The sequence below is a fragment of the Alligator mississippiensis genome, chromosome 12 (assembly GCF_030867095.1).
Source record: "Alligator mississippiensis isolate rAllMis1 chromosome 12, rAllMis1, whole genome shotgun sequence".
Lineage (NCBI taxonomy): Eukaryota > Metazoa > Chordata > Crocodylia > Alligatoridae > Alligator > Alligator mississippiensis.
Genome location: NC_081835.1, coordinates 59,967,077 through 59,986,026, shown reverse-complemented (window position 1 = coordinate 59,986,026; position 18,950 = coordinate 59,967,077). Strand labels below are relative to the sequence as shown.

The following is an 18,950-nucleotide window of genomic DNA, read 5'->3' as shown; positions in this document are numbered from 1 at the left end:
TAGAAAGGAACAGTCAAACGCACAACATACAGACTGCAGTACTGCAGAAAAAGATCTGGGGCTTATAGTAGATCACCAGCTGAATAAGAATCAATGCTGTAATATTATTGCAAAAAAGCTGCTAGCCTCCTAGATGCATTTATAAGTGTCACCAGGAGTGATTCTCCTTCTCTGTTCGTCACTCCTCTGGCCCCATCTGGAGCACTGGATTCAGCGGGGCAGTGTAGTTTAAGCAAGATGTGGATAATATGGAAAGAATCCAGAGGAGAGCAACAAAATTATTTAGCAGTCTAGAAAAAGTGACATGCCAAGGAAAGGTTGGGAAAACTGCGATTAGTTTAGTTTCAATAAGAGCAGACAGAAGTGGGGGGATTTAAGTCACAAGACGGTTTGCAAAGAAGAGGACAGGACAAAATGTAATGGACATATTGAACAAGAGAGATTGAGATGAGCTACTATAAAGTTTTTCACTCTGGGAATGGTTAACACTGGAACAGATTCCCTAGAGAGGCTGTGGATCCCTCTCGCTGGGAGTGCACGAGTGCAGGTTAGACAAACATTTGTCTGGGATAGTATAGGCAAGGATGATCCTGCCTTCAGCAGGTCCCCTGAGGTCCCTTCTGGCCCTTCTTTTCTGTGATTAATTGACTTAGCAAAAAATCTGTGACTGCAGAGTCCTTAGGGCTCTAACGGATAAATGAGGGAAAGCACATTTCACAGAGAAGTCCTCTTTAAATGCTTTGCAGGTACTATCACTTTAAAAATCATGTTTTAGCCCTTCTGGCAGGGGAGAAAACTTCAAAAATATAAATGAATTGTAAAGTGGAAGCTGAAAATCTGGAGTAAAAATCCACAGCAAGCCTGAGCTTTTGGTTTTGAGGGGTTTGTGTGAGGTTTTGCTAATATAGCGTTACAAATACACTAGGCCCTATAAGCAGTAAGGCAACTTGAAGGTGTGGAAAAGAGGGAACGGACTCTGTCTCCCTTCTTCAAGTCTTGTACGTGTATTGTGATGTGCGTTTGGATGGTAGGTAAGGTATCTACAGAACTTGGCACCTTAAGTCTAGCTTAAGAGTTTCCTTGCCTGGGAATCTAAATAGAGCAGAATGAGAGGCGTTTGCTTTGGCCCCTGTACACCCGCTCCAGCTTAATTAAGCTAAATATTCTTTCTTCCAGTTTGTTGCTGAATCACTCATTTGTAGACACACCACCCGCAAAAGCCTAGTAGAAATGCCCTTGTTGTAGGGACAGGCTGAAGCTGATAAATATTCACACAGATCAGCACAATTACTGGCAAATGAATGTAGATCTCACCGTCTCTGAAGAGGCACAGTGGTTCAGGCGGACTTATGGGATTTTATTAAAATTGTATGGTGGACTCTCGCAGAAGCAGGCTGCTTTTTTCTTAACTCTAAAACAAGGTACGTTTAATTTAATTGGATCTTGTTGTTAGATGTGTGCAGGACAAGGCAGTCTTCTCCAAAGGTCAAAGTAAAATGCTTAGGGCTCCTGGGATCCGTTTCCAGCTTTGAACTGGGACAGGTCCCCTCATTCTCTGCCTCTGCTTTCCTACCTCCAAAACGGGGATACTACATGGCTGCTTTATATGTGCATTCTCAAAGATAGCAAGAGAAGAGCTGCTATTTCACAGTTGGCTTGTTGAGGCCCGTAGGGACCACGTTTAACCATCTAGTCTGACCTCCTCCATAACATGGCCAGGTGAACTTCACCTAGTAATTCCAGACTCTTACCTTATATTTGAGCTATAATCTATCTTTTAAAAACTCCGTGTGGTGAATTGGCATTAAACTACATCACCTGTACTATACAAAAGCTCATACACAAATTGGATTGGATTAGCCCAAATAAAAAGGCCCATTGCCACCCTCGGACTGTGTTAAGTTGGTGACTGACGAGCAAAAGTGGGGTGAATTAAAACATAATGAACAAAGTGTTGTTGGAGAAAACAGTATAGGCAGTTCTGCCCATCACTTCATCTTGGTGTCCTTTGTGAAGATAATTTGTGGGGAAACCATGGCATTAGTAATAAATGAGCAGGCTGGAAGGACTGAGCTTTACCGTCATAGCTGCTGTGGCCATCACCTTTTGCAACAGCAGAGTCCACCATAACTCTGGCCTTCATTGCCTTGATCCTGAAAGGTAGGATCCTGATCAATCAGGACTAGAAAGACGGACCCGGATACCTCTACCACACCAGGCTTCCAATTCCTAATCAATATCTGGAATATGAGACATGGGTTTCTGCTGTCACTTCCTCCTTTGTCCATCCTTTCCATTTTCCCTCGTTATTTTTCTTCTTTATTTTTCTCTTTTGGATTAGTAGGACTCCAGCATAGGCAGCTAAGATTCTTTTGCAACACTGCTGGGAGGCCATGTCCTGAAAAGAGCTAAAAGAAAAAATATCTTAAATAGTCTAATACAGGAAGGAGTTGGCAGTGGTTCAGTATGGCTGGTAAAATCATATGCTGTTCCCATGTTTCTCCTACAGTGAGGTTACAAGTAAGAGTAAGTACCATAATGAGGAGCTCCTGCTTCCATCTGTGCTGGATTTTTTCTCTCCCCTGTTGCATCCTTTCCCCAACAGACAGGATTGGACTTTGATAACAGCTCACTCCCATCTCGGCTAACTTCTTTTCCCTGTGTCTGGAGAGGACGTTCATTGCCATGTTTAACATTCCAAGACAGCAAAATTCCTTTAATGCGTTTACTTGCTTTTTTGTATCTTAAATAAAAGGTTGGGATCAATGAGAGCAGGTCCTGCCTGACTAACCTGGTTTCTTTCCATGATCAGGTCACAAAGTCCCTGGATGGGGGTGTTGGTGTGGATGTCGTCTTCCTGGATTTTAAGAAGGCCTTTGACATGGTTTCCCAGCACATTCTCTTTAAAAAAAAACCTAGGTGACTGCAGCATTGATGCCTACACAGTCAGATGGGTGGCAAATTAGCTAGATGGTCGCACCCAGAGAGTGGTGGTGGATGGGTCGTTTTCGATCTGGAGAGATGTGGGCAGTGGAGTCCCCCAGGACTTGGTCCTGGTGCCTGTACTGTTCAACATCTTTATCAGCGATCTGGATGTGGGTGTGGAAAGCATGCAGTCCAAATTCGCTGATGACACCAAGATGTAGGGAGAGGTGGGCACGCTGGAGGGCAGGCACAGAATCCAGCTAGATCTAGACAGGTTACAGAGGTGGGCGGATGAGAATAGGATGGAATTCAGCGCAGACAAGTGCAAGGTGCTGCATCTAGGGAGAAGGGAACCAGCAGCGCACGTATAGGCTGGGGACACCCTTCTTGTCAACACGGTGGCAGAAAGGGATCTTGGAGTCATTGTTGACTCCAGAATGAACATAAGCCGCCAATGCGAGGAAGCGGTCAGTGAGGCTATCCTCACCTTGTCGTACATCTACAGATGCATCACAAGCAGGTCCAGGGAGGTGATCCTTCCCCTCTGTGTGGCATTGGTCAAGCCACATTTGGAGTACTGTGTCCAGTTCTGGGCACCGCACTTCAAGAGAGATGTGGCTAGCATTGAGAGGGTCCAGAGGAGGGCCACTCGCATGGTCCAGGGGCAGCGGGGCAGGCCCTACAAAGAGAGGCTAAAGGGCCTGAGAGGGGATCTGGTGGCCATTTATAAACTCACCAGGGGGGACCAGCGAGAATTGGGGGAGGTTCTGTTCCCCTGGGTACCCCCTGGGGTTACTAGGAATAATATCCACAAATTGTTAGAGAGAAGATTCAGGCTGGACATCAGGAGACATTACTTTACAGTTAGGGCTGCCAGGCTGTGGAATGGGCTCCCAAGTGAGGTGGTGCTCTCTCCTACCTTGGGGCTCTTTAAGAGGAGGCTGGACAGATATTTGGCTGGGTTGATATGACCCTGGCACCCATTCCTGCCCGGGGTAGGGGGTTGGACCTGATGATCTGTTTAGGTTCCTTCCGACCCTATGCACTATGATACTATGATTAAAGAGATATTAATGGGGATTGGTTGGGATTAGGCAGGTCAAGGTCTTTGGGCATTTATACACATGCTTGGGGGAGGCACGGCACTTTATCTCACTCTAATTAAAATACCTGGAGCATCTCATGTATTGGTGTCCCTGTGCTTCAAAACGGCACTCCTGCTGCCATTTTTAAGTGCGGGGATGCTAATGCATGAGATGCCGGGGGCTGTTGGAGTGCAGTAATTGCCACACTCCAGCAGACTCAAGTCTGCTCTGGTGCGCTGTAATTATAGCACATTGGAGCAAACTTGCTGCTTGTGTATAGGCACCCTTTGTGCTTAAAACAGTGACCCTCTTCAGTCGATAGCATTATACAGTAACAGGGGTATGCTAACATTTTGGAATCTCTGGGCTCATTCATCCCATCAAAATTAATTGCATGAAAGCACTCCAGGTTCTTTATTTCAATAAGAAGTGCCACAGTTTGTTTAATTAACTTTTCTCATATATTAAGTGTCAGTAGCTGAGTCCTGAAAGATAATGAAAGGTATATCCTTCATAGTGGGATTTCACATAAGACAGGTTTTCTTGCATTAAATCTTTAGTGCCAAGAATTTGAGTACCTCCTCAGCCTGGTACATGTAAAAACTAACTAATTCTAGTGATACAGACATAATATTCTCCTGTTGCAATTAATAGTGCCACACATGTAAACTGTGTGTACCAGGTCATCAGATTAGTAATAGGAAATCCGAATGGCTGTCTGGACGGAATGCAAATGAGGGTCTGGCTTGGAGTCTAGAAAGAGATCTAAGTTTAAAACTGCTGTTGGGTTTTCCTATTCAACACAGGTGCAGCTGGCACCTAAATGATAAGATATGTACAAATAAGTACTGGGAGTCTCTGCTGGCCCTTCACTTTGCCAGTATTAGTTGGCAGTTTCCCTTAGGCATTTTAGGGAAACTGTGGGATTTCAAAGAGGTCAGCAGAGTGGCTTTGCACATTGGTTTGGGGAGGAATTAACTCGGCAGAGTCCAGCAAATGAATGCAATGTGGGGAATTCTGAGAGCCTGAGCTGTGCTAGAGCGGTTTGCCTCACACAGGAAACCCAGGGGAGAGATGAATGCTCTCCTGTTGGCACAACCTTTTAGTGCTGCCATATCTCCAAGTTGCCTGTTTATTTCTGAATTTGGACTTACCAGTTTTTGGCAACAAATTGCCTAATAATAAGACATTTGTGCGACTTTCACGCCAAAGAATCCATGTATGTTAATACATCTTTTTTTTTTTTTCTTGCTGCAGCTCGACATCTGGTCTAAATCCAACTATCAGGTCTTTCAGAAGGTAAGTCTCGCATCGTTTTCTTTTTATCTAATACCTCTGAAGAAAATCAAGGTTCTGGGACTTGCAGAGTTTGTTTTGCGTGTTGAAACACATCTCCAAAAGAATTAAGATTTGCATTATTTGTCAGCCATCCCAAAACTTTGTTTTTACCTTGCCAAGAAAAACAATCTCCAGTGACTGAAGACTGAATTAAAAAAAAAAAAACAGGAAAAAAAAATGTTTCTCTTGTTTAGTGATGACTTTAGGCATGTTTCCTCATCCCTATCTGAGCCTGGTCAAAGTTATCTCAGAATATGGGACTTTGCTGCTGTAGCCTGAGAAATCTTTGAGCAGTCGGTCTTACCCTTAGGAATTTTAGCTTAATTCTTTCTGAGTAGTTATTTTTATTTTACTTAAAAAGTAAGAAAAAGTAAAACAAAAGGCATCCTCCCTGGGCTATAGTTGAAGGAAGATATGTTAGCACCTCTTTCCCACAATGCCTCATAACAAATTCTGCACATTTGTAGAGTCAAAATTCATTGAGGAATTGATTTTAATAAATCAATGGGTCTTGTAGGCTTCTAAGTAACATTGGTGCTTAAGAAAATGTTAGCCTTGTAGCTGTTGTGCCTGCTTCTCACCGAGTAAATTACTGAGGGTAAAAGTGATTTCTCAGATGTGTTGCGAGAAGGGAATGGATGCACAAAATATAGATCTGCTTAGACTTTTAAGGCATCTTTAGACAGGGCTGTACTGTATTTGATGGCAGGTAAAATAAAACTTCCCTTTGTGAAGACCTCTTATCAGAATGCTGTAAATTCAGATTACTGGATCTTAAAATCCATTTTCCTTATCTTCAAGCCGCAGTTTAAGAAATTCAAGACTTCCTGCTACTATACTGGTTTCTTTTATCTGTGTCCATAGTTCAGGTAACATGTGGGTCAGGGACTCGAAAGGGCGTGAAAGCAGGGGTCAAAACTATTGCGTGTGTCCATGCATAGATGTTTCCACCATACAGAGCACCCTCCCAGGGCTCCATGTGCAGTCCAAAGTGAGGAAGTTTGATCTCAGCTATTAACCAGTTGAAGATGAAAGGGCAGGTTTTGGGGAGTGGCATTAGGACAGAATACTGATGTAGTTCTTCCTTTATTTCCAAGATAGGAAACAATTGGTAAGAATTAAGGAATCTCTCCTCCCCCGTGTCCCTCAGTCCCATAAAACTATTGTCTGTGCTCTTTCAGGTAGAGAGTAATGCAGTCGAATGTAGTGCAGCACAGAATGACCTTCCTCCTTTTCAGTAATGCTTTCACGTGATTACTGCCCAGGAGTGGGTTTAGGGTTTATAAGTAAGTACATCTTTTCAAATTCTCCATCTGTGCTTTTAGGTTGTATTAGGGGTGTAGGTTGTAGCAGTGTTGGTCTAAGGACACGGTTTTGCCTTCCAGCCAGCACTGCACTGAAGATGTTATTCGTGCTTTTAACTTATCAGATTCTTTTTGTGGAAATAAAAATAAAAGCAGCAGTTTCTGACAGCTAGAGAAGTGTGAGATGGTCTGTTAGGAAACACCGGTTTTGATTCAATTGTGATCGTGCCGATCTAATACTAGTTGGGTCTAAGGACATGGTTCTTTGGGTGAATATGATATCTTTTAAACCCAAAAGCTTGCTAAAAAATGTTTTCTAGCTATTTAAGTTGGTCTAATAAAAGATATCAGATTCACCTAGAGAACCTTGTCTGCCTTTAGGTCAGGGGCAGGCAATTATTTCGGGCGGAGGGCCACTTACTGAGTTTTGGCAAGCCATTGAGGGCCACATGACAGGCAACCAGGGGCAGATAAATATTAATTTTCTAAATTTTTTAGGGGCCCCGTGGGCCAGATAGAGTGGCCTGGTGGGCTGCATCTAGCCCCTGGGCCGCATTTTGCCCACCCCTGCTTTAGGTTGTAATCCCATTTGGCCAGCGTCTGTGCCTGCCTGATATGTTTTCAAAGCATCTAGTACATTGTAGGCAAAAATATACTACAAATAACAGTTTTCTTTGGGGTATGGACAAATAAATTGCAGAGTCGCAGGGGGAAAGTGAGAAGTTGGCTACCTTGTTTCATTGAGGGCCGTTAGCTACAGGTTAGCTTTCACTTCCTGCAGACTGAAGGCAAGCACACAAGCAGCTACGGCAGAGCAGCTGGCATGTGCCAGAGACCCCCACCACCAGTAATTTGGTCATTTGTCCATACACTTAGACACTTTTAGTAATTTTAAAAAAGGAGCCAGGCAGTATGTTTCATGGTTGTCACCTTAGTGAGTGCAGTTGGCTGATAAATGGATAGAAATAACAGCTGTACACTGTAAAGTGTAACTAATTGGTAAACGGAAGAGGAATCTGCTGACCGCTGCTTATTGATTAGTGAAAAAAGCAATGGTTTCAGTCCAGTTCCTAGGTGGCAAGAAGCTACATAGTGAGCACCATTGCAACTGGGTAGTTGCTGGCCCTGCAGTGGGCAATTCCTGTTTGAAATCTGTGGGTTTATCTTGTGAATCATGTCTGCACAGCTTACAGGGCTAACATTTTGGGGCATCCCATGGCATCCTTGAAAGGATCTCAAGGCACCCCAGGGTGCCACAGCACTCTTGTTGAGAGTCACTGTAGTGGGGATGAGCTAAAAACATAAATGATGGGGAAAATGTTGTTTCGTGGTTTAATGAATGTGACATATGATCCAGGTTTCTACCACTGTACTCCCAGTTTTCTCATTACCTCACTGCATTATTTTGGGCAATCATATGCCTCTCTATGGATGTGTTTCCCCATCTTTAACACAGGTGTCATACTGACTTACATCTCATCTCTTCATCTTAATTGCTGTAAGATCCTTGGATGAAAAAACTTGTTGGAAAATACTAGGAAGTATTTTGTAAGTCTTACTGTCAGATCTTATACTATATTTTGAGCCAAGAACAAAATCAGATATAGTAAGGATCTATTAAAAATATACAATGAGAATTTCCATATGGGTAGTAGAAGATACTGCATATTAAGCACACTCACTAGGATGGCACTTTTTTGTTCTCTGGCAATGATACATTCGCACTCATTTTTAACTTTGGACTAGTGTTATAAGAGTGCAAGCTGAAGGATCTGGTTCAGTTGGAGCAATGATTTCACTTTGGCATTGTTCTGACAAAAATTACTTATCTAAGCAGGTCCCAGCATGTCTGTACATTGATGAAATTGTTCACTTACAGCCCTGTGCAGGTCATTGTAGCCCCACAATAAAAAGGGCATCTCTCTCTGGCTTTTATTCTTCTGCTTCCCCTTTGAGTAAAAAGTTGTGAAGCTTGGTCCGTCCTTTACCTTTTCTTCTTTCAGTCTTCTGCCCAATAGCTTGATGTTCTGCAACCCTCAGCTCTGGGGTTCTGATTTCACACCGACATTTATCAGTGAATATTCCTGAACCTCCTGTCTTATTTCTTCTTTTATACTATTGGATAAAGACATCTGAGGTGTTAAAATAAGGAGGCTAGAGATCAAAATAGTTGCTGCACCTGCAGAGTTTAAATGTCAGAAAAATATGGAAATGTGTAAACCTTTTCTTTCCTGGCTGTTTTGCCCTTTCAGATATTCCACCCCCTCCTTTATTTTTAAGTTCCATTCTTTGAATCTAACCCTGCTGCTAGGTTTGGTGGCTATAAAAGCTGATTCACCCCAGGATGAAGTTCATGAGGTCTCTAGGGAATCTCAGAAAACGGCTGTTCACTGTAACAGTAATGGGCCCGCCGGGAGCTCTCCCCCATCAAATTATACGCACTTGGGCATCCTGTTTAATAAGAAGGTGAGAAAAGGCTTGCTGACGCAGCCAACGTTTGCAAACAAAAGTCAGGACAAATTTAGCTTTGTTTGACAGGGTTGACTGGAAGATCAGAGGTCTCTGGTCCTTAACCTAAAAAGTCATGCTGCAGCCCTGTGAGAATTTGACAGGTTTGCAGCTTCCACGAGCAGGTATCTTTTGAGCTCCAGATGTTGCTATATTGTCATTGAAGAGTCTGAGCACTTGGTCCAGGTTTTTAAAGAGACATGTCCCTGCCCTTCAAGTAATGATTGATTCCCCAGTATTAAGGGGAGGAGAACTCAAAGGGCCTGGTGGGAAGTATTATTGCTGTTTTGGGAAGGAGTGCAGCATTTCCACATAGGCCTAGGTAGGTGGGTGTTTTACTTCCCTGTTGTTTTAAGTCCAGTCTGTGGGAGGAGATTGCAGGTGATGAAATAAAACATATAAAAGTAACGTACATTTTTTTATAAGGCAAATCCCACTTCTGTATCTTATTCAACAGGCTGTCCATGATGTAAGGGAGTGATTGGCCTAAAAATTACAGCGTAGCAGACCTTGTAAAAACAAGTCAAGCAAAAAAAACAATCGCAGGGAAATTGAATATATGAGATGAAACATCCCTTCTTCCGGAGTGCTCTGAGCTATCACATCTTAGTCTTTGGGCAGTGGGTTTTGCTTCCTCTAAATTCTCAAATGCTAGGTTTTTTTAGGGGAAGAAACACAGCCAGTTGTACATCACGAGAGAATCTGATGCTGTTTGTGTTTCTTGCTGTGCGTTTGTGTTCTTGACTCTAAGGGTTGCAGTCCCAAACCGGTAATGCTTAAGGTACAACTTTGCTACTACAAGGGCGCACACTATACAAAGATGTATTCTTGTCGATCATCTCTGGGGGCAGCATCATGTGGGATGAATGCATGCATGACAAACATCGGGCTATTGATAATGTCTGCTCAAGGAGAGGAGATGGGCTCTTCCAGACGTTTGCTCCTTTAGGTGATCAGTGCTTGGCTAAATTCAGGTGGCTGGTTAAGCAAAAAAGATTGAGCAACCAAATCCAGATAAGAAAAAACAATGAGATCTAAATATTTCTGGCATTCTCAGTGGGTTATGGGGCACACGCACCAAACCTTATGTTTCAGGAAAGTTTCTGTACTCCATTACTTTGTATTGGAGAAGCAGTTAATTCAGAAATTTCAGTCATTAGTTATATTTGCTCTTGTTCACGGACATCTGTTGTAGAAGGCGTCAGCTGGCAGTCCTTCCTAGTTCCTTTAAGCCAGCAGGTTCTTGCTCCCAGGAGGAAGTTGTATATCTCTCTTCCAAGCAAAGTATTTTAAGCTTAGTTTCATTTGAAGCCTATTCATGTACTGTGTGCGCACCTGAACTACAGACCGAGAAAGCTTAGGGACCGTTCCATTATATCTTCTCTGTGTATGTCACTGTGACCTGTCTAAAGTCTGTGTTCCTAGTTTGTTTTATTAAGTGACATGGATTCTCAAGCTTTTTCTTAGAGGAGAGATTTAAAAAGCTTGGAAATCTTGGCAGGCAGGTAAAAGAGGCACTCAGTCTTTTCCACAGTACAAGACAACATTTTAAAACCTGGTAAAAGGATATTTTTTTTAATGCCATGCATGGTTAACAGCTAGAACTCATTGCCACAAGATACCACTGAAGCCAAGAGCTTAGTACGAATTTTAGTTGTAGACATTATAGCCATTGAAAACATCCAGTTGCATTGCTTGAATGTCAGCTGTCATGTTTCAAGCCACAAACCCATCACTCTCTGACAAGGAAGACTGTCTGTAACAGGAGCTTCTGAGATGGTCCTAGAATAGGGGAACAACGTGTATAATTCAATAGAAGATTACCTGTATTTTTAATGTTTGCTGTTAGTACTTTAAGACGGTAAGTAAACCTTTCTAACAGGCATGCTGTGTAAGGTAAGCCCCATACCTTTCCCAGGTGCCACTCTGATCCCTTTCCTCTTCCCCTGCCCAATCTGCTGCTCTGCTTTCTGCTCTTTGTCCTAGTCTGCCTGTCTCATCTGCTGCTCTGCTTTCTGCTCCCTGCCCTATCGCTGCTGTGTTCCCTGCTTGCGCCATGATCTGCCACATGTCCCACACAAAAACTGGCAGATCATGTACCGACATTTGGCCACCCCTGCTTTGAGGCACCATCTGACTGTAGTTTGAAATGAGATTATTGGACAGGTCATGGAAAGCAGCACAACAGACCCTTGGTTCTGGACTGGGTTGCCTTTTTGGTGGAAGCACTCTTCTAACCTTACCCACTCATGAATAATAGAGTCCTTTTTTTAAAAATCCATTTGCAGCTTTGGAAGTGCTGATTAAATAACATTTTGCCAATACTGAATCAATGCCACCTTTTGATGAGTGGGACCCCTGGGAATGGCTTTGCAGTATTGCCTTTACAGCACCGCTGAGTGGGGAAGGAAATATTTGGGGTGGGTTCATTCAGACAGAAAGCAAGGGTTTTGTCGCTCATCCCTGTGTGGGGGTTTCATAAGCTATTTATAGGCTTACCAGCCCAGCAAAGTGAGCAGTCAGATATGATAAGAAACTCCGGAGGGCATGCCTTTCTAGTCTGCTGCAAAGCAGCATTGTGGACTCAGCAGGTAGGTTCTTGGAGTGGGCAAGTACCCAGAAACTCTGCAGTCTTGCTGGGACCTGATTGTTCTCCAAGAATAGCAAGCATTTAATATTTCGTTCACACACCATCTTGTTAAAATGGTTTGATCCAGCACAAACCTAAAGATCTCTGATTTGGACTCAGAATATATCCAGCCCTTTAGAATAGGATGCAAATACAGATGCAGGAAGTGTATGTTTATAAGTGATTTAGCAACAGACAAAAAATTGCTTGGTGCTAGAGAGCAAAATAAATACACGGCAACAAGAGGGGAAATGAATGAGTTCATATATGACACACCACCCTGGTTTGCTAACCCAAAATCTGGTCTCCACCCCGGTAGAGCTTAAGTTTATTTGGAAGAAAGGAACCACAAGCCTTTCTATCAGCCAATTTGTATAGCAGCTAGAATTCCTCTTGCTGTGAGTCTTTGCTCCAAGTTGTGAACTTGCTTAGTTTAATGATAGCTATTTAAATTAGTAAGACTTCTTTTAATTACAATAGAGTGCTTTCCATTTCATATGGAAAAACCTGCAGATATTTTTCAGTGCATTAATTGAAAATGTAAGCTTTCCTTTGAAAGATTTATTCTGCAATTTAGCCCAATAGCTGTCTAATCAATGCATTCACTTGTCAACACCCTTTTTACCTAAGCAAAAAAAAAAAAGAGGGGGGGGACGGAAGAAAGGAGGAGGAGAGTAGGATCTTTGGATAGATAAGGCAGCAAGGCACAGTCTAAAAGCAAAGCAGCAAAATAAATGCCTGGAATACATGAAATGTCATCTTGCACACAAATTATCTTGCAGTTCCAATGTGGATGGAAGAAAAAATACATCCCCAAAATGAGCTGGTGCATATGTGGTTTGAAATGATATTTCCATTAGTGAAGCCTTCCTTATTGATCTCTCTCTTTTTAATCTTGGACAGTTCGTGTTTTCTCTCTTCATCTATTTTGTCGTGTTTTTAATTTTTTTCTCCCCACTAGCTGGTTTGTCATTTTTTTTCCTTTTCTTTTTCTTTGCTGTGTTCAACATCACAATGTTTGTTGCCACTGTTGCAGGGTATTTCTTTCCTCTCTTCCTCTTCCTCATGTTTGACACTCACTTTGATCTGTTTTGGAAGCACTTTATCAGCACTTGCTTATAGTACGAATTGCCTCCTTTTTGTTCAGGAAACATTATTAGTGTTCTAGCAGTGCTGGGACGGCTTTTATCTCCCTGTGGAATCTCATTAGGTTTACATTACAATAGGAACAGCATATGTGCAGCTATGCCAAAGTGGCCAGTCAATTTGAATTTGTTAATGGTGATTTTTTTTTTCCAAGCAACTTTTTCCCCATATCTTCAATGCCAAGGGAAAACAACTTTGTTGTTCAGGAGAAAAACACAATTTGTTAGAAGCAGAACTCTAAGCAGAAAAGGAACTGCTACTCATAAATACCCTCAGAACTGCCTTTCCTTTTTTACGTGTCTGGTAGTGTCCTATAAATCTGAGCACTGTCTTAAAAGGCAGAAAAAGAGTCACGTTCCTAGTTGGATATATGGTATTAAGAAGTTACTGTAATCCATGAGATTTAATGACAAGAATGACTGACTGTCTTTTTTTTTTTTTTAAATTCCTAATTCATATTGTGGGAGCAATATGAAAGCCCAGGTAGGATGGAGCTCCATCGGGTTGGATACTACATAAGCTTCTAGGAAGACATCCAGTTCTTGCCCCAAAATTGCTCACTGTCCAAAGGCCAGATTCCATTCCCCGTCGCATTGAAAAGTGTCTTAATCCATAAATGCTTAATTCAATGGGGCTGCCTTCCTTGAAGGTACTATTCTGTATGAAGATATGTGGGCTCTGAAAGTTATGTGGACACTCTTATTTTAGAATAAGAATGCTTGTTTCATTTTAGCATAGCCTACTTTGAAGATGGATTAAGCTATGGATAGTAATAAAACGCACACTATTGTGGAGCAAGTGGGTTCACAATATGGGATTTTTGTGTAATAGATACCAAGTTCTTAAACCTGTGCCTTGTCTTAATCTGATTTAACTTTCAGATGTAGAGCAGTCATGAGACATGCTTGCCTCTTTTTTGTATTTAAAAAAAACCCCAAACAAACTAGGATACAACTAAGGTACCTTTGATCCTGCTTGTGATTGTTTTCATAGATGTACAGATTTTAAGGCCAGGACACTACATAGTGCTGAGCCTGTCTTGATTTCTTGCTGGATGCTCTAGGTCAAGAATTTTGCCAGGAATTCTTGCATCAAGCCCATAACTTCTGGTTCGGATGAAGCAGTGATTCCCCCAACTATGACCACGTGTTGTCCAGGAGACAGGCTGATGCTGCTTGTAGTCACAGGAAATTAAACTTTTAAAACAGAGGTTGGCAGGGAGAAGAAAATTTGTTGTTCCCAGCAATGTGTTTCTTGCCCAGTTGTTACTCAGGAAAGGTTTGAGATCACTGAAGCAAAGCATATGTCTTAAAAAGTTCCCTCAGTCTTGACTTAAAGACTTCCTTGATGGAGAATGTAGTACAGCCTTGGTGAGTTTTCCCAGTGGTCACTACGGACAATTTACACCTAAGTTTGTCTGAATTTGTTCAGCTGTAACTTCTTCTCTTTTGGGTTGGGTTTTGCCTTTGCCCAATGGATTAAAAAATCGTCTATGAGAAATCTTCTCTCAGCCTGGGATCACATTAATGGATTCTGGACCATGGAGGAAATTAAAATGAGCATTAGATTCATATAGGTTTGATCTAACCAACTTCAAATGGGACTGCAACACTTGTACATGCGGTTTTTAACCTTTATTGTTAAAACTACAAGGCCAGTCTCTACTTCACCATTAACATGCAGTACTGTATTGGTACATTGTCGTCTATCTCAACTAAATCTCAGGTCTTCCAGTGGAAAAGTGGAATCTTTATTAACCTCCCCCCCCCCCCCCCAAAAAAAAAAAACAAAAACCCAAAACAAAACGCAAAACTTGATTTTTAATAAGTTGAACGCCTCTTTTTCCACAGGCTTGTACACAAGAATCACTTAAATTTGCTATTGCAATTAAAACTTGCAAGTAATTTCCTTGATCCAGGAGCAAGGATAATAATTTATTCTCAGTGAGTGATATCAGAATCACTTTGGATCTTTTCCTTCACAGAGCTAATTACCAGGACTTAAAGGTGTATAAAACTTAGGAAGAACGACAAAAAAGAAGTGTAGGCATATAGAGATGAGAAAACTAAGCATTTTTTTCTGAAGCAGCTTAGCTGTGCTTCAATTTGTTAGTGATTTTAGTGCTACACTGGGCCCATTCACAGAGGCACATCCAAGAGGGAAGTATTCTACTCTTTTACACTGTAGAAAGCTAAAGTTTAAGAACATTCTTTAATATAGCTGCTATTTTTTTTAAATATTACCCAGTATGTTAATATTTTTGCAGAAATCTGCATATTCAAATAGTGGATGTAGAAAACCTTTAATAGTGCCTTTCCTCTAGAGGTATAAACGTGCCTTCTGAAGCTGTGCCCAATAAGTGAAGGGGCTAAAGAGTTAAGTGAGTTAACACACTGAGTCACAGCAGAGATGGGAATAGATCCAGAGTCTTTCAGTATCCCCCACTTTTCCCTGACTTTACCATGATCATGTTTCCTCTCTACATTGCTTTTTAAAATGCAATGGCAAAAATGCTATATTTACTTGTGTATCAAGTCCCTGGCCATATTTGTCTCAACCAATTCTCTTGCGTTACTGAGAGCAAAAGAATAAGACTGGAAAAGCTTCTCAGAGGCCACTGGTGAGGATATAGACTGCTTGGTTCCCAATTTCTGTTTGTACGTTATGCTAACATTTCTTTGGCTGAAACCCTGAAGTAGTAAACAAAGATTTTTCCCCTTCTGTCCCTGGCACAGGTGACAGATCATGCAACCACTGCCTTATTGCACTACCAGCTACCCCAGATGCCAGACGTGGTGGTCAGATCCTTCATGGTAAGTCTATTGGATGGGAAACTCTTGCAGCCAGACTTCAGCGTCATGTGGCAATTGAACATCACTGCCAGCTCCGGCGGCAGTTTGATTTCCCATATTTAAATGAGCTAAACTTAATTATTTACAACAACGTTGTAAAAGTTGCCTTTCTCAGGTAAGTGGTTCTCTTGAAATAATTGGTACCGTTCTCAGTACATTGGGTTGGGTGGTGTTTTGGAAAGGATTTGCTATGTAGTAGCTTCTCGTAGATGTTGGCATTTATTTGCTAATTGTCGTCTGTGGAGCTGGCTTGGGGGTCAGCTCTAAACCTAACACGAATGTCTGCTGGGGCGGTGCGCAGGAGTTGGAGTCTGGCTGTAACCAACCAGCTAAAGATTCCCCGGTGAAAACTCGCAGCTGGCATAAAACCAGAAGAGCCGGCTCTTTCATCAGCTGGCCCCCTGGGAAAGGATGTACATTTGGGGATGGGAGAGGGACTGTTGAGAGACAGGGCTTGCTACATCAGTCTGCTCCCACTGTGTTCCTCAGGGACCATGCACCACTAGCATCACTCAGGCCACAGCGGGCTGTCAGGACCAGGGGGTGGCATGTGTATGTGCCCAGCCTCACTTGAGCATCTGCCAGAAAGAAATTTGAAAACTTTGAACAGGGGAAGCAGGCCTTACTGGTCCCATCTGTGTTTCAGGCAACAAGTGCCCGAAAATTAATCTTTAATGAAATAAGTAACGCGTTTCCCTAAGCCACGGGCCTGCTTTATTGGTTTGGGTAAAATGTTGCTGAAAATTTGGAAAAAAAATAAGACCACATGCGCATGGCATGTGTCAATATGTTAGTCCTTTCACATGTCAGATGCACAATCTGTTTGACAGGATGCAGTGAAGTCTTAATTTTCTGACAAGAATGAAGGACTCTCTTTTTGTTTCAACCGATGTTTCTTAAGTGCACAATTTAGCTGTATTTACCTATTTTCATATAGCTCAGAAAATTCGATTTTTTGCATGCAAACTAAGTTCACCAGAGCTGAAGTAAATAACAGCAGTTTGCCTGTAGTGTTCTCTTGCCCTTGTCTCTGTACTTACTGCTAAACCCAGAGACGGTCTCCTTCTTTTGGAGCAGAGTTATTGACGGCCTGACGTTGTGCTGCTATGGAGAAGGCTGTGATGAAGATGGAAGGATTTGTTTCAATAAGCTCCGTTGACCTCTTCTTCAGAGAACAATTTTCTCTTATCGACGTAATTCAATAGGACTTTAAATGACAAGATTCATGTGCATCCTTCACACTGTGAATCTGCTTGCCTGGGTTTTTTTGAGTTGCACATCTCCTTGAGCTTGGACTTGAGTTACGTAATGCTCATCCTTATGTATGACAATAGGAACAACCCAGTTAAGATGAGACCTTTACTTAGGTTGAGCCTGTTCTTTGTTACTTCTGACCTCACAACATATTCTCTTTTGCTTGCATCTGTGTAATCAGTGACAAATTTTTTAGAGCATTTTCATGGCCAATTAATATTGATCTTAAAATAGCATTAGAAAGAAAATGAGTTCCCTTGGTTGCAAAAGCCCCCTGTCTTCTGCTCTTCAGAGGTCAGGTTTGTGCCCTATATGTCTTGCAGCTGTGGTGTGATAGATGAACATTAGAAAAAGACAAGCCAATGACCAGGGCGCAGATATCGGTGAATGGTCAAACGCAATGCCATTTCCTTCAGAATATGAGGAATATCCATAGGCTGTGATGACCTTCTTCCTACTAATACTTCTTGTGGCATGAACTTCTATTTCCAAAGTTGCTTTTTGGACCGGGGGAGTAGATGCCAATAAAATGGAGAATCAGCTGTATGGTGCCCTTGTGATCTTCTGCATGCCTCCTTGTCTGTATAAAATCACTGTGCATCTTGCTGGTTCCAAGCCAAGGTACATTCTCCGTCCTTGGTATCACTGTGTTTTGACAGGAATGATGACACTGAGGAACATCCCTATCTAGTTTCCTTAATTTCTCTCTACACTTTTCTTCTAGACCTGGTTAAGAAGTTACATAAAGCTGTTCCAGGCTCCATGCCAGCGCTGTGGAAAGTTTCTGCAGGATGGCCTACCACCCACCTGGAGGGATTTCCGAACTCTTGAGGCCTTTCATGACACCTGCAGGCAATAGTAACACAGCTGAGTCATTGGCTTGGCATGATGGAAAATGGGTTTATGGACCCAGTTGGTTGCAAATAACCTCTGAACAGTGTTGGTGGTCATTGGTGGATTCTGTTTCTCAGCGTCCACATGCACATTCCCACCTCTAGCAGATCAGTCCTTACTGAATAGTAAAGATGCATTGCTACATTTGACCATCAAAAGGGGCATCTTTCTGCAAGGTACTAGTGAAAAAAATGTTTGTCTTCGACATAAGCACAGAGGAAAAGAAGAAAATCTCTTGTTACAGGAAGGTTCTGTGTGCTTTGCGTTGGAGCGTCTGTCCTGAAATTATCTTCTGGGATCCGTGTCTTGTAGTCATTTCAAAAGCAACTGATATTTTGATGAGATGACCCATGTACAATGTCTGTTTTGCTACAGTTTTCTTGGTAGTGGAGAACTTTATTTTTACAAACCAAAAATAAACTTTATATTCAAAGAGACTGTGTCATTTACTTTGTTACTTTCTAACAAATGCTGAATTCAGGCTGAAGTTTTCAAATCAAAGCTTTTGATTTGATTTGATTTTTAATCTGGAGAAATTAAAAAATATATGCTGGTAGAATTGTTTCGGATTTTTTTTTCCTTGCAAGGCTGCTTATCTGGGCTGCTCTTGTTCTGGAAGAGATTATGGTGTTGATAAACACGAAATTTCAAAGGCATGTAGCAGCTTGGAAGATGGATTGTACTTTTTGAGAGAAGAAACAGATGTTTCCCCTTACTAAAAATGTAATGAGAAAAATGTTAGCAAAATCTGTATGTATTAAGCGGTTAGAAAATGTGTGATGAGCAATGACAATGTCTAATTCATTTGCCCTGTTTTAGTATTGAAAGTTGCAAAATAATTGAGGCTTCAAGCGCAGCTTTTGTAGCACAGATACGTGCATGTACAGCGCTGCAATTTAAAACTTGTGTATTTAAATAAGACCCTGTATTGCTGTAGCAAAGGATGGCATGTCCCTCTGATCCGTGCGGAGGTTCCTATTCCTTCAGGTTAGCTGGTAGAAGCTGAGGCTGATGG

At 42.0% G+C, this 18,950-nt stretch overlaps 1 protein-coding gene across 1 annotated transcript in view; it reads left to right on the top strand.

Moving 5' to 3' along the window:
• Positions 1-18,370, top strand: part of MED27 (mediator complex subunit 27) — a 145,985-nt gene extending 127,615 nt beyond the window's left edge. Inside the window, exons 6-8 of the mRNA XM_014603826.3 lie at positions 5,268-5,309; positions 15,671-15,748; positions 17,766-18,370. Coding sequence (XP_014459312.1) covers positions 5,268-5,309; positions 15,671-15,748; positions 17,766-17,900 — 255 coding nt within the window. The 3' untranslated portion in view covers positions 17,901-18,370. The remainder of the gene's footprint in view (positions 1-5,267; positions 5,310-15,670; positions 15,749-17,765) is intronic.
• Positions 18,371-18,950: the final 580 nt, after the last annotated feature.